The following is a 23,011-nucleotide window of genomic DNA, read 5'->3' on the forward strand; positions in this document are numbered from 1 at the left end:
AGTTATGATGTAGCAATGAAATAATTTGATGGTTGGGGGTCACCCACAACACAAGGAACTGCATTAAAGGGGCACAGTGTTAGGAAGGTTCCAGTGTTCTATTTTTTTTTTAATTTATTTATTATATATAAGCACACTGTAGCTGTCTTCAGACACCCAGAAGAGGGCATCAGGTCTCATTACGGATGGTTGTGAGCCACCACATGGTTGCTGGGATTTGAACTCGGGACCTTTAGAAGAGCAGTCAGTGCTCTTAACCGCTGAGCCATCTCTCCAGCCCCCAGTTACAGTATTCTAAACAAACACATCTGCACACATAGCTCTACAGAGCTGGAGTAAAATCCAGGGATGGTGCAATCAGATCATGTGGCTACAGGGCTAACAGAGACTGCTTTAAAGTCAAGGCCCTAGAAGCAGCTGGGTAACCTCCCGGTCCCAGTGACCTTCTAGTTTCTGTTTCCTTTTCGACAGCAGAAGGAAAATATTTGTTCTGTCTGCCTGCCTAACATCTGTTGGGAGGCGGCGTGACAAAGTATAAGACTGTATTGTGCAAAGTAAGAAGTCTGAGGCAGGTGTCTGAGCCACTAGGTGAAGAAAATGATTAGTCATTAGCCTCACCTTGCAGGCAGCTGAAAGATGAAGGTGTTTAGTTCAATAGGCTGTATGAACTGGGAATGAGTCTGGATGCAGAGACAAAGGCTGACCCCAGGAATAGTGACAGAGCCTCTAGAACCAGACTTCAGCGCATAAGTGCTACCGAATCTAATTCTAGACCACAGTTCTTAAAGTGAGGTGTCTGAACCATGAGCATCACCTGGACACATAGAGGAATCCAGGAGCTGGCTTGTAACACAGGCCCTGGGTTCAATTCCCAGTAGCAGGTACACCAAGCATAATAGTACGTGTCTACTACTATGAGCCCTCAAGAAGTGGAGAAAGTATGTCTGTTTGAGGCTAGCCTGGGCTACATAGGGTGCTCGTGTCTCTAATAAAACAAAGAGCAGGTGAGGTGGGGTATACCTTTAACCCCAACTAGGAAGGCAGAGGCAGGTGGATCTCTATGTGTTCAAGCTACACAACGCCCTGCCTTCAGAGCTCAGTGGACACCTCAAAAATCACCTGTTGTGCCAGAGTTTTTAAATGCCCCCAAATGGTCAATCCTCAAGAAATCTCCATTGGCTAGCTTGTCTTATCTAACAGAACTCCAACCTTCTTGGCAGCTTCATATCTCTTCTACCCTTCCATCTCTTCCTGTATTGCTCTGCCTCCCTGTCTGTCTTCTGCCCCTTTCGGCGTTGCTCCTGCTCAGTCTCCCATTCTGTGTGAGACTGCTAATGACTTTGTATTGTGGGTACACTCAGGGATTCTCCACTCAAGGGCTTTTCTCGGGTCATGCATGGTCCTTTGAGCAACATCAACTGACTCTCCACTCTATAAGCCTATGCAAATAAGACTTCATTATCTTCCATCATCTGTCTTTCCTCTAGTAATAGAAGTCCTTGACAGGCAGCCACTCCGCCAGCAACTACATTTCTCAGCCCCACTTTCAACTAATATGACCATGTGATTAGCACTGGCCAATGAGATGTGAGCAGATGTGCTACACACAGTGTCCAGTTTTCAAAAGGGTAAACTGCTTGGCTTCAACTTCCCTTCTACAATCCCACTGACTAAAAAGTGGTGACAGAAATCCCTGTACTAAGAGATGAAAGCCACATTCCGAAGACAACAGGGCTCGTAACTCACTAACATGAGTCTTGCAAAAAGGTGTTGGACCCTCTTCCCAACCCTGCGGCATATCTGCCTGCCCGCATCCACACAGGACCCAGAGGCACCGTACTTCTGTAACAATCCACAGTCAACAATTTAGGCTCTTCTGGCCAGTCAGTCTCTGTTGCAACTACTCACCTGACCCCTGGAGGGGGAAACAGAAACAGAAAACCTGTAAACTCATCTGCACGGCTGTGTTCCACTAGACTTTTATTTCTGGACTAGGTTTGGCTTCTGGGCTGTAGCCTACTGGTCCTTGATGAGGCTATCAAGGAGTAAAAAGCTTAAAGTATATTTTCTTTATCACTGAATTTACAGTAGGAGTCTCTGGCACAGTGACACAATCTGTGCCTGCATCTTTCAGGCATCCAGCTTCAATTCCAAGGCTACCCTGATGTTAAGCCTCAGGCAGTCCAGCTACCGCCACGTCTTCAAGCCATCTTTGTTCACAGTGGAATCCCTGGCAGCCATGTGGACCCAAATTCTTCTTTCATTTGTTCAGACAGGGTCTCACCAGGTAGCCTTGGCTGGCCTGGAACTTATTACATAGACAAGGCTAGCCTCAAACTCATATAGATCTGCCTGCCTCTGCCTCCCAAGAGTGCTGGGTTTAAAGGTGTGCACCAGCACGTCTGGCTTGCACATAATACTCTTGCCTGGTGTTTAAAGTGAGAACCAGGACCTACCTCAGGCATGAAGAAAGGGTCGCTTTGGACCAGGAGGACCGCCAGCTCCTCTTGGTTAAGCCCGGAGAGCTCATGATTCTTCAGGACCTGGAAGTTCTGTTCCGAGAGAACATCGTGAGAATATTTGCAGAGGTTCCTGGAAGGACAGAGGACAACTGTCAATGTTTGCACGTCACAGCGGAAATGAGAAAGAAGACAGCCATATTCACACGGCATGGGGGTAGAAAGAGGGCCGGGAGAGGGACGGCAGGCATCTCGAGTTCTAAGCAAAGGGGGAGAAGAAAAGAGGACACAGAAGGAATTACTGGGAAGAAGAAAGGGTTTACTGAGTTGGAGAGATGGCCCTGCAGTTAAGAGCACCGACTGCTCTTCCAGAGGTCCTGAGTTCAATTCCCAGCAACCACATGGTGGCTCACAACCACCATAAATGGGATCTGATGCCCTCTTCTAGTGTGTCTGAAGAGAGCAATAGCATACTCACATACATAAAATAAATCTTTTAAAAAGGGGGAGGGTACCAAGAGGGTGCAGGGGAGCAGGGAAGGGCCTTGGGAGAAGGGAACAAACCGGCAGGGCATGGAGATGTGAAAACACCATACTGAAATCCATCATTCCATACGCCAGCCTAAAAGACTGAGTTCAACTTCAGTGGTAGACCACCTGCTTAGCATGTGTGAAGTAGATTAAAAAGGAAAAGTTCACTAAACTTTCACTCAGCAAAGATCAAATGCTGTATCCTTTGGTAATTAACACAGACTAATCAATCCTACAGAAAGAATACAATTTTATGAGGTCCACTGGCCCAGCCAGATGACATCCTGGGTAATGGTAAATGTTTGCCAACAAACCCAGTGACCTCAGTTTGATTGCACATACACAAATATATACTTTAAACAACAAACAACAACAGGGTCTCACTATACAGATAAAATCAACCAGGCTGGTTTCAAACTCATGGTGATCTGCATGCCTCTGTCTCCATATTAAAAAAAAAAAAAAAAAAAAGAAAAAGAAGCTGGGCAGTGGTGGTGCTCACCTTTAATTCCAGTACTCGGGAGACAGAGGCAGGCAGATTTCTGAGTTCGAGGCCAGCCTGGTCTACAGAGTGAATTCCAGGACAGCCAGGGCTACACAGAGAAACCCTGTCTTGAAAAAAAATCACACACACACACAAGAAAGAAAAGAAAAGAAAAGGGAAGGGAAGGGAAGGGAAGGGAAGGGAAGGGAAGGGAAGGGAAGGGAAGGGAAGGGAAGGGAAGGGAAGGAAAGGAAAGGAAAGGAAAGGAAAGGAAAGGAAAGGAAAGGAAAGGAAAGGAAAGGAACGGAAAGGAACGGAAAGGAAAGAGGGAGGGAGGGAGGGAGGAAGGGAGGGAGGAAGGGAGGAAGGGAGGAAGGGAGGAAGGGAGGAAGGGAGGAAGGGAGCTGAGTCCTTGAATCCAGCCAGCCCTTCCAGGCACTTTATTTTGCTTCAAGGAAAGGTGACAGTGGGTGACGACCTTCATCCTCTTCATTTTCCCAGACAGACCCTTTCCATACTTTCCCCAGCGCTAGCTAACCTTGGCTTCCAGGGTTCCTGGTGCTCTGTGATAAGGCTGACCTCGACTCGGCTAACATTTGGCCTTTGGCTCTGTGGTTTCAGATAACTGCTCCCACCAGTCTCCAGCACTGAGAACCCCCAGCATCTGGGCTCAACCTTATCAGCTCCTCCCTGAGCCCGCGGGAGAGGATCTGAAGAGACCGCGGCAGCAGAAAAAGCTTCAGCAGGCAATCCCTTCTGGTCTCAGCCCAAAGTAGAAACTTCCCCTGTGCCCTACATCCTGGGACAGCTCTGCCAGATGTGTAGGAAGTTTCCTTACCTTGCCCCTCACAGCATCTCACTCCACTGTCCCCTGAGTCATTGCCATTAAGGTTCTTGTTACAGATCTGGAAATGACCCAACTGAAGCACCTGCCAAGGGCCAGCAAGGTGGCTCAGTGGATAAAAGCCATCTGCTCACATACTCCCACAAACAGGCAGGTTCCAACCCCTGACTGAGAGATTGACAGCTCTTAGTCAAAAAGAGTAGGGGTCCTTTTGAGTCTAGCCCAGACAACCTGACCACAGAGCTACACTAATGGGGCTCCCTCTACCTGGAAGCCCACTTGAGGCATGAACGTCTAAAAGAAGAGTCAGGTTGAGCTGGCTGCTGTCCATGACGCTGTCCTTCTGATGGCTCTAGTTTTACTTTCATTTCTCATCTCCATCATGAGGCAAACTTCTACCTCCCTGATCTCTGGACTTCACCTCAACCCCAGCTTGTGTCTGGTACGGCTGTCTAGTCTGGATGTGGTTGGTGTTCCATCCCTAGCAGGTCCTACTGTTTCCTTCCCTATGGGCTCCAGGGATCCCCTCGGCTGCTTCTTACAGGATTTTATCTTGGCCCTCATCTCAGCACACTCATCAGCCACCAAGGCAGGGCAGTTTGCACTTGCTCTCTGAAGAAAAACAGAAACCAACAAACCAACGGTCTATCACTTGTTTCCTAACCCGGATTAGCAATTACAATGACCCTGATATGGGCAAATGAGGGTCAATAACTGAAAGGTAAACGGTGACTGGTGACGTAGATAGGAGGAAGACCAGATCGGTTAAGTCAAACCTCAAAAACAAGAGAGAGGCGAGGGTGGGGTGGGGGTGGGGGTGGGGGTGGGGGTGGGGGTGGGGGGAGAAACCTATCTAATCTGCAAAACCGAAAACATGTAGATTAGAAACTTACAAATGAAAAATGCACGGATGTCAGAAGCCATTGTTCCTAACTACTCACTGCAAAACTGGATGCGGAATAAAAGCAGATGGATCTTAAGTAAGGCAAAGACCTACTGTGAGGTTTGCTGGGAGGAGACAGGTGCAGCTCCCAGGCCTAACTAGAGCTAAGGCCAAAGCTTCCTTCCACACTTTCCTCTCACCATCTTCTGCCCTAGCCTAGCCTAAGAGCCTACCAACACTTAGCTGAAGCCCAGAACTGGGGTCAAAGTCTTCCAGAGCCTCTCAAAGTGTTCCTCTGACCAGAATGGAAGTAATCAGAGGTGCAAGCTCTGGGTCCCATCCCAGACCTGCCAGCTGATTCCAGTTTGTACCACGCAAAAGAATCATCTAGATCCAGAGGGTATTTTAGACTACTGACGGCTGGCCCCGAGCCATTTCTCAGATAGTTTTGTCTGAAGGTAGGGGGCGGGAAGGGTCAGACACTAAAACTAGTCCTGGTTCCCTCCCCAACAGGAGACAATAAATAGCTCCTTCAGAGAGGGTTGATTAAAACTTCAGGTACCCCCAGCTCCCATCCTGACTAAAAAGGAGCCTGCATACAAGCCTGCATGAATCGCCCAGACAGTGCAAACATTTGCAGAAACACAGCAAGGAAACAGCTCCCATCATAGGAAATGATAACTTTGAAAAGGAAGCAAAGATGGCCGAGAAAGAGGCAGGAGTGTGTCTCAGGCCTCAAGCCTAACAATAAGTCATCCTACTCCTTCTCCGTTCTACCCACAGAACAAAAGGTTGCTTTAACCCACGCAGTCCATGAGCTCCCCAGCTGAGGGGCATGGCCTAAAACCCAGCCTGGAAAGTGGTTCTTACTGCAGGCCACACCATCAGCTGAGGAGTGCTTAGAAATGCCTGACTCCAGCCACATCTGCTGTGAGACCCTGAGCCATTCCAATGCATTTTCTGAGGCCAAGACTTGAAGGTTGTGGGCTCTTCACATTCAATTCTGGATGAGGCTCCTGAACTGGGTGTTCCCCTCCCAGCTGCCACTGGTCAGTAAACACGGGGCAGCTGCTCAGTAGATCAGAGTAAACAAAAACCTAAGAACCTCTGTCTTTGATGCTAACTATATCAAAATATTCTTTCCTTCTCCTCCTAACTCTTGTGTTCCCCCATAACCTATGGGGTTGATAAACATAAGAGAGAGATGATTTGCACAGAAACAGGAAGGAGTATGTCATAATACAAGCTAGGTAGAAAAGGGACCAGGACGTGTGAAAGATATTATCTAGACATTGGTCTAGAGAATAAAATGTTAGCAATCAAAAACAACCCTAGTAAAGTATTGTTTTAAAAACACAGGACTCCAGTTCTCTTTGTACGTATGATGTCCAAGGTTACACAGCCAGGTCATGAGAGGGTAAGGATGGGTCACTAAATTTGCACCACTTGATAGGATGGAGTCCAAAAAAGAACAGATCAGCACAAGCAAGGATGTACAGAGAGGCAAAGAATGGGGTTTAAAAGCTTTGCTCATACCTGTATTACCCACAACACGCCCAGTGCAACGGGAGCTCGGCCCACTGCCACATCATGGCCTGAAGTTTCAGGTAGAAGCAGAACTCAGGAGGTGACACCCGAGTCCCCAGGCCCACTGAAGGTGAGGGTGGAGGGAGTTGAGAGACAGGGTGAGACAAACTGGTACCAACTGGATCTTGTAGGGGCTTGGAAAAAAAAATCCCCTCCCCTAGGCTATGTCCATCCTGGAGATGTGGCCCACTTGCCTAATGTGTGAGGACCACGTTCAAACTCCTCTTCCAAAACCAAACAGAACCCTCAAACAAAATCTCCATGCCTAAATCAGAGTCGAACTAAATCTTTAAAAGTCTGGGGCTGGAGAGGCAGCTCAGCAGTTGACAGTACTTCTTGCTCTCACGGAGGACCCCAATCTGGTTCCTAGCATCCACATGGAGCAGCTCAAAACTACCTGTAACTCCTGTTCAGGGGTATCCAATACTTTCTGGACTCCATGGGCATTTGCATGCGTGTGGTGCAATATACACACAGGCAGATATACACTTGTGTGTGTCTGTGTCTGTGTCTGTGTCTGTGTGTGTGTGTGTGTGTGTGTGTGTGTGTGTGTGTGCGCGCGTGCGCGTCGCAGCAAAGCTGGGGACTTCCTTCCCTAAGCCTTCATCAGGACTAAGAAAAGGCACAGGGACCAGAGGGAGTAGAGAGCAGGAGGGATCAGGGTCATTGCCAAGATATTGATGATCCTCTGGGGAAGGCCTAAGCCAAGTGGTTCCCGGCCCTGTCACGAGTCTCTCCTCTCCATCCACACCTCCCAACATAAATGTCTTTCAAAGTCTAGATAAATATTAAAATAGAAAAGTTAACGAATAAGGGAACTACGTGAGGATTCCATTTTCCTGAGAGGTGTGGTACAGAAAGTATGCCCTCAGTAAATATCTGTTGACAGCTGCCTTGAACACCAAAGATTTCCTTAAATGTCTCCTGGTTGTGTCATGTTAAAGTAAAAGGTAGCCTGGTGGTGGTGGTGGCGGTGGCGGTGGCTGCGGATCCCTGTGAGTACGAGGTCAGCTGGGTCTAAAAACTGAGTTCCAGGATAGCCAGGAAAAAAGAAACAAAAAATACAAAAACAAGCAAAGAAAAGAAAAAGAAAAGAAAAAAAAAGATTTGTAATCATTGTTCATAGTACTTATACCGGTTTCATTTTTGTAGAATGTTATCAACACTGAATGTCAAGTTTGACTGAAGTAAAATAAAAAACATGAAACAAATCTGAAATAGAACAGATTCCAAACTAATTCTTCTGGCTTGTAAGCTACCTGGTCACCAGGTTGCAGGAAATAGCAAGCATGCCTTTAAGGCACAGGGACAGGGGTCTACTGAGACCTTCCTTCTCTGCTCCGGGATAAATACAGCCAAACTCAGTCTCACTTGCTCAACTGAAACTCTGAAGACAGGGTGGCGCTGGAAAGGAGCTCCTGAGGCCACACCCCTCACGATGACGCTTCCAGAGGAAAGGTCCAGAAGAGATAAGTCGTACAGAGAAGCAGGAAGGAGTTCAGAGGCGGCCAGATGACAGGGTAGAAAAGCATCAGTGTGAGGCAATCCCTTTTTTGTTTTGTTTTCTTTCTAGACAGGGTTTCTCTGTGTAGCCCTGGCTTTCCTGGAACTCACTTTGTAGACCAGGCTAACCTCGAACTCAGAGAACAGCCTGCCTCTGCCTCCCTCCTCTGCCTCCCAAGTGCTGGGATTAAAGGCATGCGCCACCACTGTCCAGCATGAGGCAATTCTTTAGCAGAATTTTTTGACAGAGGTCATGAATGTGCTTACTGATGCAAAATAGTAGTAGTAGTAGTAGTAGTAGTAGTAGTAGTAGTAATAGTAGTAATAGTAATAATAATAATAACAGGCCTAGCTATTTAAAAAGTCATAAAACAAAGACCATTGCAAACAAAAACTCAAATCCCATGAGCTGGGCATAGAGGCTCAGGGGTCTTTGATCCCAGCACTGGGTAGGCAGAGTCAATCAAGCTGATCTCTGACTCTGAGGCTAGCCAATGCTTCGAAGAACACCACTATGTCAGAAAAACCAAAACAAACAACCAAAAGGAATACTATGCTAAAAGGACCAAAAAAGAGTGCTAACAAAACGCATCGAGTCCAACAGCGTTCAAAAATGAGTACTTCTGAGTGAATCAGAAGGCCATCGTCAGCTACATCGAGAGTGGCGACCAGCCTAGGCTACGAGAATCTCCATTCGTAAGGAAATAAGTAAGCTAATTAATTAAACGAGTAAATAACTAAGTAAATGAATCAAAAAGCCAGTGGGGTACAGAGTTACATTCCCTTCATCAGCAGCACAAATTTCAAAGAGCTGCTAAGACCACTTGACTAAGACACAAAGCAAGGATTCATCTTAAGCGGAGTGTAAATTGCCCAACACTCTGTTTTTTCCCTTTTAGACAGGATCTCACAGTATAGCCCTGTCTGACCGAGATCTTGCTATGTAGACCAGGCTGGCCTCAAGCTCAGAGCTTTGCTGGTATTAAAGGCACGCGCCATTAGGCCCAGCTCCACAAACACTCTTTAGAAATTTCACATTGTCCTCTCATAAAACGTTAAGTTTGGACACTCCATTATTATGGTTTCTATAGGGAAGGGTGCGCACAAAGAAACAGAATCAAAATAATGAAAGATCTTGATTTAGTGACAATTCTTTTTCAAGTCTCGATTTTAGTGAGCATATGAGCTGTGTGTACAAAAGAAAGCTTTATGCCTGGATAAATCAAAATAGCTCCCCTCCAACATTTATGGGGTCTACAGCAAAGTTGAACATGAAGCTAAGAAACTGTTGTGATCTTTCCTACAGTTGTCACAAATGTTGGCCCATAATGAGCAGGACAGTCAGCTAAGAACTTTGAATTCTCAAACTGCTTGGTCTCAGAGTGGAAGGCAGTAGTAGCCCTGGTACCCAGCTCCAGGCCCCCAGTGTCTTCTCTCCTCCGGCTCTCCGTACACCCTCAGAGCTGATAGCCTGAAGTAGTGGATGCATCAGACTGAATAAAGCATTCCCTTCCACACACATGTAGAAAGGCCCAGGATGCATATACAGATTCTAAGACTATGGGCTCAAGATACCCAAGCATTGAAGGTGCAGGCTTGGGGAAGGGGGTGGTGCAGGTTTGAAACGGGCATCATTCTTTGGTACCATGTACTTTTTAAAAAGTGGATATGGGTACAGCTTGGCAGAGACCAGAACCAAGACCCGTGAGACCAGAGCAAGAGAAGCACCACTTTGTATGAAGGAGAACAAAGGAATGAAAAGAAGAGTCATCCTCTGGAGACCCTGAGAGGCCAATTCGCAGGACCTCCCCAAAGCTGAAATCCACATTAAGTGCCTTCTGCAAAAGGCACAGCGTTTGCCCGTAGCCAAGGCACACCCTTCCAAGTACCACGAAGAAATTACTTAGAATACCTAATACAATGAAAATGCTATGTAAATATTTGCCCTCCAGGATTGTTTAGAGAACAATGATGCAGTAAAGACCCAAGCCTTTCACCCTCAGAATATTTTCCACTCAGCAGTTGGTTGAATCCACTGATGCAGAGCTTACAAACACCCTAACCTTGATACCACCTATGGGTCTGTAGTTCTGAGAGCAGGCAAAAGAATGGGGTTTAAGGATGTAACAAATATGCTGTGGCCTCTCGGAGCTCTTCATTTTGTCGCTCTATATCCCCTTCATTCTTTATCTTTTTTTTTCCAAGATAAGGTTTCTCTGTGTAGCCTGGCTGTCCTGGAACTCACTCTGTAGACCAGGCTAGTTCCAAACTCAGAGGTCCACCTACCCCTGCCTCCCAAGGGCAGGCATTAAAGATGTGCACCATCGCCACCTGGCTCTATATCCCAAATTTCTTTTTTTATTTTTTATTTTTTTTGGTTTTTCGAGACAGGGTTTCTCTGTCTAGCTCTGGCTGTCCTGGAACTCACTTTGTAGACCAGGCTGGCCTTGAACTCAGAAATCCTCCTGCCTCTGCCTCCCGAGTGCTGGGACTAAAGGCGTGCGCCACCACGCCCGGCCCCAAATTTCTTATTTCTTTTTTTTCCTTTCTTTTTTTTTTGTAGATTTATTTATTATTATATGTAAGTACACTGTAGCTGTCTTTAGACACACCAGAGGAGGGCATCAGATCTCATTGTGAGTGGTTGTGAGCCACCACATGGTTGCTGGGATTTGAACTCAGGACCTTCGGAAGAGCAGTCAGTGCTCTTACCCACTGAGCCATCTCTCCAGCCCCAAATGTCTTATTTCTTATTGGTGTGCATTAGTGTGTAAAGTACATGCCAAAGCGCGTGTGTAAAAACCAGAGGACAATTTTGTGAATTTGATGTTCTTCTTCCATCTTTCTGTGGATTCTGGGAAATGAACTCAAGGCCAGGGTTTTACAAGACAAGCACTGCCCTCCCCACCCCGATAAGCCTTCCCATAGGCCCCACACCTACCCTAAGTGTCAGCACCCAGTACCATAAAAACAGGAAATAGGGCTGGTGAGATGGCTCAGTTGTTAAGAGTACCCAACTGCTCTTCCGAAGGTCCCGAGTTCAAATCCCAGAAACCACATGGTGGCTCACAACCATCCATAACAAGATCTAACTCCCTCTTCTTGAGTGTCTGAAGACAGCTACAGTGTACTTTACATAAAAAAAAAAAAAAAAAAAAAACCAGGAAATAGCCCAGAGAAAACACCCACATTGACAGAAACCATAGTAACACAATGACCTTAAGACAGTTGTTCCAACCCACCCAACAGAAATCGTGCATGCCTGCAAGCAGAACTGAGTTAACAAAGGCTCCCTGGCTACCTCTACAAGCTATGGTGGCCTTCAGCAAAAACTTAAAGACTCCTAAGCCAGTTTCATCTGATCAAGATGAGATTTTTGTTTTAGGCTTATTTATTTTTATTTTTATCTACAAGTGGTTTTGTCTACTTGTATGCATTTGAACCCCATGGATTCCTGGTGCCCGTGGAGGCCAGAAGAGTAACTCCCATAAAACTGGAGTTACAAATGGTTTTGAGCTGCCATGTGGATGCTGGAAATAGATCAAGAGCAGAAAGTGCTTTTTACTGCTGAGCCACCTCTCCAGCCCCAAGACAGCATTTACAAGGCTTGGTGTGATGATGTTTGACTATAATCCTAACCCCAAGAGGCTGAAGCAGGGGGAATTTCTTGAGTTTGAAGCAAGCTTGCACTACCTAGCAAGGCTCTTTCTCACAAAACCAAAAGAAAAAAGGAGGACGCAGTTCACAGTAACTGTGCGCCTCCCCTGTGCTCTATGAACATATGTAACCCCCTACACACATTGTACACCTATACACACAGACACAACAACAACAATAATGTTAAGATGTCGTTTAAAGGAGAAGGACTTGCGCTTACTCTCGGGAGCTGTGGCGAAGACTTGATCGTCATTATCTTGTGCTTAAGGTGTAATTAGCATCTGCTTTACTCCTAGGACTTGAATTTCAGGTTTGGAAATATCATGCAAGCAAAGTAAACACAAGTGTCCCGACTTGAGGACTTGAGTGCCCAAACAAGAATACATACACCCCACCCACCCAGGAAAGTGGCGTTGTCAACTAAAATGTATAGCCAGAAGCATTCATTACAAAAGGAGAGACAGGAAGGCCGAGGCAGGAGAAATGTCTATCTATAAATAGAAGCACTACAGGGAAAGTATTTATAAACAAAACTCAAATTCCACTACAACGTGCAAACAGTACATCATTGTGGATATTAGCAGGTTAACTGATCCCACTAGCCAGTGAGGCAAGAGAAAGTTATTAATGCATGACAAATTTTAGTAGACAAAATTCTGTTAAGAGTTGCTAAAGTGGGGCTGGAGAGATGGCTCAGCAGTTAAGAGCACTCACTGCTCTTCCGAAGGTCCTGAGTTCAGATCCTACCAACCACATGGTGGCTCACAACCATCCGTAATGGGATCCAATGCCCTCTTCAGGAGTGTCTGAAGACAGCTACAGTGTACTTACATATAATAAATCTTTGGACAGGAGCAAGCAGGTCAGGAGATAGAAGAAAAAGTGTTTGAAGACAGCTACAGTGTGCATACATATAAATCAATCAATCAATCTTTAAAAAAAAAAAAAGGAGTTGCTAAAGAGAAAATGCTACAACACTTAACTTTTTTTTCCCTAGACTCCGAGGAGATGGCCCAGCGGTTGAGATCACTGCTTCCCCTGAGGACCCAGGTTCAATTCCCAGCACTCCACAGTGGCTCACAGCTGTTTATGGCTACAGTTGCAAAGGGTCTGTCTGACACTTTCTCCCACCCTCCAAGGATAGCAGGCATGAGGGATGGTGCCCGTGCAGGCAAAACACCCAAACACATCAAAAACTAAACCCACTCTGGACAGGTACAGTCGTACATTTGTTTATTTCTCACACTGTGGAGACAAAGGAAGGGGCATCTGTCAGTTTGAGGCCAGCCCTGTCTACAGCAAGTTCCAGACCACTGAAAGCCACCCAATGAGACCAAAAATAAATGAATAATTCTCTGGAGTATATATCTAAACTTAAACTGACAAAATAATCCCTCTGTCATATATGATCTTTGAAAATATAGAAATGTGTGGTTTCAAAGCCATTAAAATGGTTGTTTGAGACCAGAGAAAAATCATCACAATAACAAAGTTCAAGCTAAAAATTCTGCACATGTTGTGTGTAACAAACTTAAATGACATTTCTAAAAAGCATATTGGATACATACCAAAGTAATTATGGTTTGTCTATATATGTCTTATCCTGAAAATGCAAGTTTGATTACTAAGGCAATCAGGAGAATTTGAATACTAAATTAATTGAGAGTAAAATAATGGGGGTGGGGTTTGAGGATGTAGTTGCACTAGTAGAGTGCATCCTAGTGTGCACGAGGTCCCGGGTTCCATCGGTATCACCCCATAAACCTGGGATGGTTGGTTGTGCCAAGCATGTAATCCCAGCATTTGGGTAGAGGTAGGAAGTCCAAACTTTCAAGGTCATTCCTGGTCTAATGAGAGTTCTAAACCAACCTGGATTACAAGACCCTATGTCAAGGAAGGGGGGAGAGAGAGAGACAGAAAAGAGGGAGAGGAAGAGAGAGACGGAGAGGGAGAAAGAGATGGAGACGGAGAGGAAGAGAGAGACGGAGAGGGAGATGGAGAGGTGATCATTGTACAGCGAGAATATTGATAAATACTTATTTGTTAAGAGATACTGAATACTTATGAAGTAAATAATCACTTTAACATAAAACACTGGAGTTTGGAGTTTGGGGACAGAGATGGAGAATACATGACACAGGGTAGACCACATTTTGAAAACTGTTGAACCAAAATCCAAAATGTTGGGTACGCGGAGACTCAACAGTCTCCCCTGTCCACTTTTTAATACGCTGAGAACTGTAGAAAGACACTGAAACTTTCACAACAAAAAGCCAGCACTTACTGAAGAAATTCTCAGAACAGGTAATAATAGAAAAAAAGAATCAGAAAGTGTGCTGATAACCCTGTCGGCGCTCAGTAGTGTTAAGAGTGTTCCTTCCTTTTCTGCCTCAAACCACTTCCCTTCCTTCTTACTCCTATTTCTTCAGTTGCAGGCAACTTAGATGGCTTCTTCTAAGCCCAACTTCCTGTAACTCAGAAAGGCTTTCAAGCTGTTGCATCAAAACATTAAATATTTAAATAAAGGGGCACACGGAAGCATTCCTTCAAATATTTAACACTAAATGAGTTCTTGTTCCAAACAATTAGCAATTTAAAAAAAAATATTACCCCATCCATTTAAAACACTCCTACTTTGTATGTTTTGATACACACATCCCCGAAGGTGTATCCTGGACGTGAGTGACTGTAGTTTTTTGTTTTTTGTTTTTCTCGTAAATAAATGGATGATTCAAAACCGTTTGATGATCACGTTGTTTCCAAAACAGAGCAACACTCACAGTTTTTAAGACTCAACGAAGTATAGAAAATACTCTCCACAGAAAGCTGCGTGGGCCTGGCAGCACAGACCTGTAATCTCAGCTCTTGCCAGTGAGCGACAGGAGGAACCAAGCTGAGAGCTAACTGCAGGAATTCAAGGCCAGCCTGCGCAAGTCGGTGAAACTCTGGCTCCAGTAGCGGAGCACCTGCCTAGCATGCAAGAGGTCCTCAGCCCAATCTTTCGTACCACCACCACCAACCACAAGGACAAAAGCTCGGAAACACGATAGCCTAGAACCAACCATTCATTACTTCTGCAACACTCAGATGTGAGCCCTGGAAGAGGAAAGGGCAGAGGGATTAGAAATTATATAAACTGGGGGCGTGGAGCCGGGGATAAGGTTGGAGAGCTTGTTTGGAGGGAGTTTGGCCTATGTGAGCAAGACACTGGTTCCTCAGACCCCTGGATGAAGACGCAGGCCTGCACAGGTTATGTGTTTGGAAATCATCTCGGTAGTTATGACAGGTGAACCCCAGCAAGTGATCCTTGTCTTGGAGAAATTTGGAAGACAGCAAAATAAAAGGACTTGAGCCAACCCTTGGAAACGCTTATGAAGAAGAAGAAGAAGAAGAAGAAGAAGAAGAAGAAGAAGAAGAAGAAGAAGAAGAAGAAGAAGAAGACCAAGTAGGACCAGAAGCAGCTGCCTGAGAAGTTAAGCCACATTATTTCATGCAATTTGAGACAGTGGGTCGGTTGCAAGAAGGGGGGGGGGTGTCGTAGTACAGGCCACCACGCATACTAGGAAGAAGGCTGAGAGGCCACTATACCTTTAGTTATCTATCTGGCCAGGTGGAGAGACAAGGAGTGAAGGGTCACAGCGATCCAGGAGTTGGCGCACCCGAGACACAGGAGACTGGGCAGCACCGCTAGGATTCTGGGGCGATCGCAACATTCGAGGTACCAGAGTAGCAAGGAGAAAAAGGTGTGCCTGCAACTTCTACAAACTCTGGTTGGTGCAAACGTACTTTAATTAGGATTCTGGTGGGAGGTGAGAAGGGTAGAGAGGCAGCCTTGTCCGCCTTTCCAATAGCGCTTTGGCTACAGATTTTTCAACCTGGGGGTCTAACTTCACAGGAGTCGAATATGACCATTGGAAAACACAGATACTTGCATTACATTTCATAACAGTAGCAAAATTACAGTTACGGAGTAGTAACGAAAATAATTTTATGGTTGAGGGTCACAAACCTGAGGAACTGTATTAAAGGGTCGCAGCATTAGGAAGGCTGAGAACCACTGGTCTAGAGATTAGGAGGGATAGAGGGAGAAGGGGTTTGCAGCCGAGTGAGCCATATCCACCCGGTTCCCGCCTCCCCTAGGAAGCTGCCCCGCGGCGCCGGACTAGGCAATTAGAGAACCTTCCCCATTCCCGCTGCACTCACCGCTGGGACTGTGCATAGTGGCACCGGCCGAGCAGATTAAGCTTGCAAAGGTGCAGGCTGTCGCAGGGTCTCTGGCAGTACTTGCGACGGCAGACGCGGGCTCGAGTAGTAGCCACCACCGACCGAGTGATCCCGGCCTGGTCTCCAGTCTCCAATAGCACAAAGCGATCGGGCCCTGCTGCCTTCAGCAGCTCGTAGAGTTGCGCTTCGGGGAGGCTGATCTCACCCAGCAGTTCCTCCAGGGTCATGCGGCCCCCGTGAGCGCACAGGATCTTGGTGATGAAACAGAATACCTCGGGATCCGTCATGGCGCGCTATGGCTGCCGCTGCTCCGGCCGCTGCGCGGGACTCGGCTTCACGGAGAATCGAAACTTACGCGCGGTCCCAGGGGCGGACGCGGGCGGTGCCGCTCGCAGAGCAGAGCGGTTTCGCTTTCCAACTCCGGCGGTGGTGTCGCGAGGCCCGACCTCGACGACGAGGTCCTGGGGTCAGATTTAAAGTCAGCCGCGCGGGAGAGCGAATGGGAAGCGAGCGACGTTAGGCGGGCAGGTCCGCCGCGGCGCGGTACCCTCGGTTCCAGGCTAGACGTGAGGTCCCCCGAGCTCGGGACTGCAAGGCTGCTACCAGGAAGAGAGGAAGTAAGGACGTTCGTGAGGCTCGGGTGGAGTTTTGATGAGCCTGAGGAGAGTGACGCATCCTGGGGGGCCCACTAGAGGCGTCCTCAAATCAGCCCCACCCAGCCCCGGAAAGAGCAGACCTGGTGAGCGCTTCCTGTAAGCGGGACTCTCCGCCGAGTGTCGTCAATGCTCGCCACCACCTTAGGACATGGATATTATCCGAACTCCGCACTTGGGGAAATAACTTGAAGGAACAGGTGGAGCTCGGATGACCGAGGTTCTCGAGAGTTTGTTTCCGGGCCTGATTCCGCGGCACCAGATCTAGGATTACGCACTTTCTACCCAGTGCCGAGCCCCTCTTAGAGGGCGGTGATTGTTACTCTCCCTGGTTTCTTACGTAGCCTTCTCCAGAGCTATTTGAAGACCCACTCTTTGATCCTTTCTGGCCTTGCTAACTTAAAATCTCCAATTTTGGTGCCTCAAACCAACTGCTTAGAATGTCTTCAGATTTCCCCCACCCCTCCCCCCTTGGCATGAAGATGATTTTTAAGGTAAACCCTTACCTTACCGTAGAGTTACTGTAGAGACAGAAGGAAATAATAACTAGATTTCCCTTTGAGGAAAGCAAAGGCTGATGAAATTAAAGAGCCATCCGTGTCCCCAGGGAGCTTTCCGGAAGATTCTGCTGCTCCAAACATTAGCATTAAAAAAAAACTCCGATTGTCCTTCCAGACTCCGTAGTGAAACACACTCACCACACACAAACCTTATACGCTCTTCGGCCTCCTCCCCTTGTTAAATTGTGACTTTAAAACTTCTTTTGCACAATTGTGTTTAGTTTGTCTCATCTGTATTCTCAGCTAATTTGCAGGCCAGTAAACACTAGACCCAAATTAGAAAAAGAAAGGGGCTTTCCTTTCAGCACTCAGAAATGAAATGAATGGAGCGCTCACCGATCAGATGGGAACCCTTTCTTTAAAATCTGCAGGCACGGTGCAGGAGAAGTGTGCACTGCGATGCTTTCAAACTTCACAAGAGGGAGGTGCGAGTGACCCCACCCACTCAGACAAACACACGCTAAAATAATATTAAAAGCTTGGCGTGGTGAAGGCATGCCGGTAATATCAGCACTTGTGAGACTGGGGCAAAGGGATTATTGGCCAGGAAGATAATTGAGCAGGTAAAGGCACCAGTTGCTAAAACACAGGACACTAATTTGACCCCCAGAATTTCCCCACATGCTGGGAGAGTTTACTCTAGCAAGTTGCCCTCTGACCTCCACAACACTCTTTCTCTTCCTTCCTCCCTCCCTCCTCCTCCCCCCTCTCTCTCTGATAAATGTAATTTAAAATTTAAAAACAAATTCATAAGAAATAAAGTCTTTCAAATTCTTCAGAAACCCGAATGAGAATCCCTCTGGTGTGGTACGCACAGCCGCTCTCTCTGACTCACTGGAACGGTGGTCTGTAAAGCAGCCAAGCCCGGGCCTCATCTGGCTGCTTGTTGACTCTGACTCTTGCTTCTGTCTTGTCTTTTAATCCACTTGGCCTTATTTTCAGTCTGGCAGGTTTCCAGAGCCCCATTCTTATCAAATCAAGTAAGATCAATGTGTTTACTATCTTCGGTATGGTCCTTACAGTAGTGACTCTGAAGACACAGAAATCAAAGAAACAATCCCAGCTCCCAGAGGGCATCAGCTTTAGAAATAGCAGTGTCCCGTTAGGGGGTCAGAGGAAGTCCCTTGAAGGATCTAGAATTGTCAACTCCCTCCTCCTGGGGATGGATGAGGGACCAAGTAAAGGGGATTTTATAAATATTAAATATGAGTCTTTTCTATCAGATACTATAAACTTCTGTTTAGGACAAGGAATTAAAACATTTTCACTACCCCCACCTGTAAGAAAGACTTTTATTCAAATATTTGAAAAAAAAAACCATTAAAACTTTTCAGCACAAAGACACTGCTGCAATCAAGGAAACGGAGAGACTGAAATGGACAACCTCTTCCTCCTTCTCTTCATTTTCTTTGCTGGTATTTCCTTTAAGATTAACAAGACTTTAAGATCAAACAAGACTGGAGGTGAGACCCTAGCTATCTTAGTGGGTAAAGGGAACAAGACACAAAAAAAGAGTCCCAGGATGGCCAAGACTACATAGATTTAAAAAAAAAAAATGGAGGGGGGAGGAAGAGGGAGAGGAGAAGCCAAGTGTGCCTCTCCCTGTGTGCTGGCTCTCCTGAGGACACCCTCTTAAGACCAAAGTCTGCGGGGTATAGACACTTCAGTCAGAGTACTGTTCTCTTTCTTTGAGATTCCTGAACATACTCCCAACAGGAACACGCTGAAGGACTGTGGAGTAAAGGAGTCTAACTGGTTCAGGCATTTGCTCTTGAACATGACTAATCTTAAAAATGATTGCCTTGCCGGGTGTGGTGGCGCACGCCTTTAGTCCCAGCACTCGGGAGGCAGAGGCAGCCGGATTTCTGAGTTCGAGGCCAGCCTGGTCTACAGAGTGAGTTCCAGGACAGCCAGGGCAACACAGAGAAACCCTGTCTTGAAAAACCAAACCAAAAAAAAAAAAAAAAAAAAAAAAAAAGATTGCCTCAGCCATAGGTGCTAGAGAGAAAGCTCAGCAATTAAGAGCATTTGCTGCTCCTCCAGAGAATCTTGGTTTGGTTCCCAGCACCCTTAAGGCAGCTCAAACCGTGCCATCATGGTCGGTCTGGCCTCCACAAGCAGCACAACAGGTGAACACACATAAAATACAAATAAAATATAAGCCGGGCGTGGTGGCACACGCCTTTAGTCCCAGCACTCGGGAGGCAGAGGCAGGCAAGGATTTCTGAGTTCGAGGCCAGCCTGGTCTACAGAGTGAGTTCCAGGACAGCCAGGGCTATACAGAGAAACCCTGTCTCAAAAAATAAATAAATAAATAAAATAAAAATAAAATATAAAAACGATGACCAAAGTCTCCATGCAGTTCTCATCACAGGATCTGTAAGAGACCATGCTGTGCAAGCGTAAAGACTCCCCAGGAGAGCCCTCTCATTCTTCTTTAATAATGCTTTTTTGCTCACCCTTGTCCAAATTTCTTTATTCGTACTGAGCATATGGCAACTTGGAAGCCTCTGGGTGGCTTTAGTGCTCACCGATTTTTCAGACATACTAGCCCCCCACCACACACACACACACACAAACACACACACACATACACACACACACAAAGGTTGAGTCGCCTACAGCCAAGAAAGCCCCAGCAGCAACGGGCAATCAGAGGCTTTTCTCCAATGAGATTAAGAAACAAAGAGCCCTGGCTGGGGTGATGGCTCAGCAGTTAAGAGTCCTCCTTGCCCTTGCATATGATCAGAGTTCAATTCCCTGCTCTCCAGTGGCATACATTCAAACAGAAACATACATACATAAGTAAAATAAGTCATTTTCAAAAAGGCTTCTTTGTAAAGAACAAAGAGACCAGTTAATTGAGGAGACTTACGAGTACAGATAACATTTCCCATCCATTCAAAGCTCTAAAAAACAGTGTGTAGACTGGAGATGCCTCTCACTGGTAGATAACATCTCTAATTTGCATGAGTCCTTCCTTCTACACCCCCCCCCCCATCTCCACTATAGAAAAGAAAGAAAGAAAAGAAGGAAGAACATATAATTAAGAGAACAATCTAAATTGTACAAAGGAGGGACAAAGGAAACATTTAGGGTTTTTTGTTTGGTTGTTGTTGTTGTTGTTTTGTTTTTTAGTAGAGTCTTACTATGTAGCCTTGACTGGCCTGCAACCCCTTATGTAAACCAGGCTTCTGCCTCCTGAGAGCTGGGATTAAATGCTGCCACCACAGGACTCATTTAGGACATTTTTGAAATTGTAATATGTACTGTTACAGTTGAGTTTTGTGGGAGGGAGCTAATGGCAGGGTTAAAGGTGCAGAAAGGACCAGATAGATGGTGGTGCGCACTTCTTGGCCCGGTGGCTGGTAGGGATGAAGCAGTGTACTAGAGATAAAACACTTCTCCAGCAAGTGCGCCCCTGTAGAGAGGGAGGAAATGCTCTTTAATAAATAGTGTTTGTCTGGCTGGGGCTAGTGCCCAAGGAAGGTCGGGCCTTTTAGAGACAGTTTTACTAACTTACATACACTTTAGGCATGCTCATTTCTTGTGCACTGTCGTTCTTAAATCTCCTTCATCTCTGCCCCAGCTTATACTTTGAACAATTTAAACAGAGACAGGAAACTGCGACTCTGGCTGCTTAGGCCGCTGGGAGATTTACACAGCAAATGTGATGCCAGACATTAGTGATGTTCTTTTCTGAATAGTTGTTACCCAGGGTCATCTTGCCCACCTAGAAATATTACATTTTTTTTTCTGATAAGAGAATAGGGAACTTAAGGCGGGCTAGGACTTAATGTTAGCTGTGGCCTTATCTTGTCTGTCTTGGGCAACAAGTTAAAGGTCTGTCTTCTGGGATGGACCTAAAGGCTGGTGTTAGTTTAGTCAAGGTTCTCTTTTTTTGTTATGGAGATGGAGCCTAAAGAATGGTAAGTGCGTAGCCTGGCATGGTGGCGCTCGCCTTTAATCCCAGCACTTGGGAGGCAGAGACAGGCGGATTTCTGAGTTCGAGGCCAGCCTGGTCTACAAAGTGAGTTCCAGGACAGCCAAGACTATACAGAGAAACCCTGTAACAAAAAAAAAAAAAAAAAAGAAAAGAAAGAAAAAGAATGATGAAGCCAAGACAATGGGCTGGTGAGATGGCTCAGTGGGTAAGAGCACCCGACTGCTCTTCCGAAGGTCCAGAGTTCAAATCCCAGCAACCACATGGTGGCTCACAACCATCCGTAACAAGATCTGACTCCCTCTTCTGGTGTGTCTGCTTCTGGTGTGTCTGAAGACAGCTACAGTGTACTTACATATAATAATAAATAAATAAATCTTTAAAAAAAAAAAAGAATGGTAAGTGCGATTGAAGAGGAAGAAGAGATCAAGTCCCAGCAACCACGTGGTGGCTCACAACCATCTGTAATGAGATCCGATGCCCTCTTCTGGTATGTCTGAAGACAGCTACAGTGTACTCACATACATAAAATAAATAATTTTTTAAAAATTGTAAGTAAATCCTGGGAAATAAACATTTACATTTTAACATGCTAAATTTTACTAATCTCTAATGGGACTGGTTAGAATATATTTACCTTTGGGGTATTTTTGGAGGCAGCAGTCCCTTAACTAAATTCTGTTTTGTGTGATTTAATGTCTCCAAAGCAAATCTATTACTAAATTTTTTTTTTTTTTTTTTTTGGTTTTTGAGACAGGGTTTCTCTGTGTAGCCCTGGCTGTCCTGGAACTCGATCCATAGACCAGGCTGGCCTCGAACTCAGAAATCTGCCTGCCTCTGCCTTCTACTAAATCTTTTAAAACATCAGTTCTGACTTTGAGTTTCTTTTACATCAGCAGGAGGATTATTCAGGTTAGCCTGGGCTACATAGGAAATTCTGGGACAGCATGAGCTATAAGGTAAGGGGAGGGAGAAGAGGAGAAGGAGGAGGAGGAAGAGAGGAGATGGGTGAAGAAGAGGAGGAGAAAGAAGAGGAAAAGGAGGAGAAGGAGGAGGATGGAGAAGAGGAAGGGGTAGGGGTCAGACCCTGGGTAGAACACCAGAGAAAGTCGAAAGAAGGCCCAGAGTCTGAGGAAGTGCTGTCACACTTCAGGAAACACGTGATGCTAGAGCAGGCGTCCTGGCATGGGTGTGTCCTAGTTTGATGAACACCCTGAGCTGAAGCAGTTTAAGGAGGAAAGGACTGATTTTATCTTATGTCTTACAGTCCATCATGAGGGCGTGCGAGCAGGAATTGGAACAGAGGTCGTGGAAGAATGCGGCCTACTGGCCTCCTCTTCACTCTTCACTCAACTTGCTCTGTTCTTAAAACCCAGGACCGCCTGACCGGGGCGGCACCACCCACAGCAGCTGAGCCTTCCCACATCAAAAAACAAACACACAAACAAAAAACACAAAACACAAAACCAGCCACTCGAACTTGCCCACAGGCCAGTCTAGTGGTGACACTTTTTTTTTTCATTTGAAGTTCCCTCTTCCCAGATGACCCTAGTTTATGTCAAGTTGATCAAAAATTATTCAGCATAGATGAGGCCTTGCTGGTTGAAGCCAGTAGAGAAATACAGCACATTAGTAAATGCTGGAGAAGCTACTGCTGCCCGCCATCAGCTAACATCGTCCTGG

At 46.1% G+C, this 23,011-nt stretch overlaps 1 protein-coding gene across 5 annotated transcripts in view; it reads right to left on the bottom strand.

The window, feature by feature from the left end:
• The window catches only part of Zc3hav1 (zinc finger CCCH type, antiviral 1), a 50,067-nt gene extending 32,478 nt beyond the window's left edge, over positions 1-17,589 (bottom strand). For 3 of the 5 annotated variants that reach the window (NM_001347122.1, NM_028421.1, NM_028864.2), the window contains exons 1-2: positions 16,152-16,840; positions 2,457-2,592 (exon numbers count right to left, since the gene is read on the bottom strand). In NM_001347122.1, the coding sequence (NP_001334051.1) occupies positions 2,457-2,592; positions 16,152-16,459 (444 nt within the window). In that variant the 5' untranslated portion in view covers positions 16,460-16,840. Of the gene's footprint in view, positions 1-2,456; positions 2,593-4,012; positions 4,516-16,151 lie in introns of those variants that run through there. The other 2 variants (XM_006506780.4, XM_006506781.4) reach the window with 2 other exon arrangements.
• Positions 17,590-23,011: the final 5,422 nt, after the last annotated feature.

This window comes from Mus musculus, chromosome 6 (assembly GCF_000001635.26).
Source record: "Mus musculus strain C57BL/6J chromosome 6, GRCm38.p6 C57BL/6J".
NCBI lineage: Eukaryota > Metazoa > Chordata > Mammalia > Rodentia > Muridae > Mus > Mus musculus.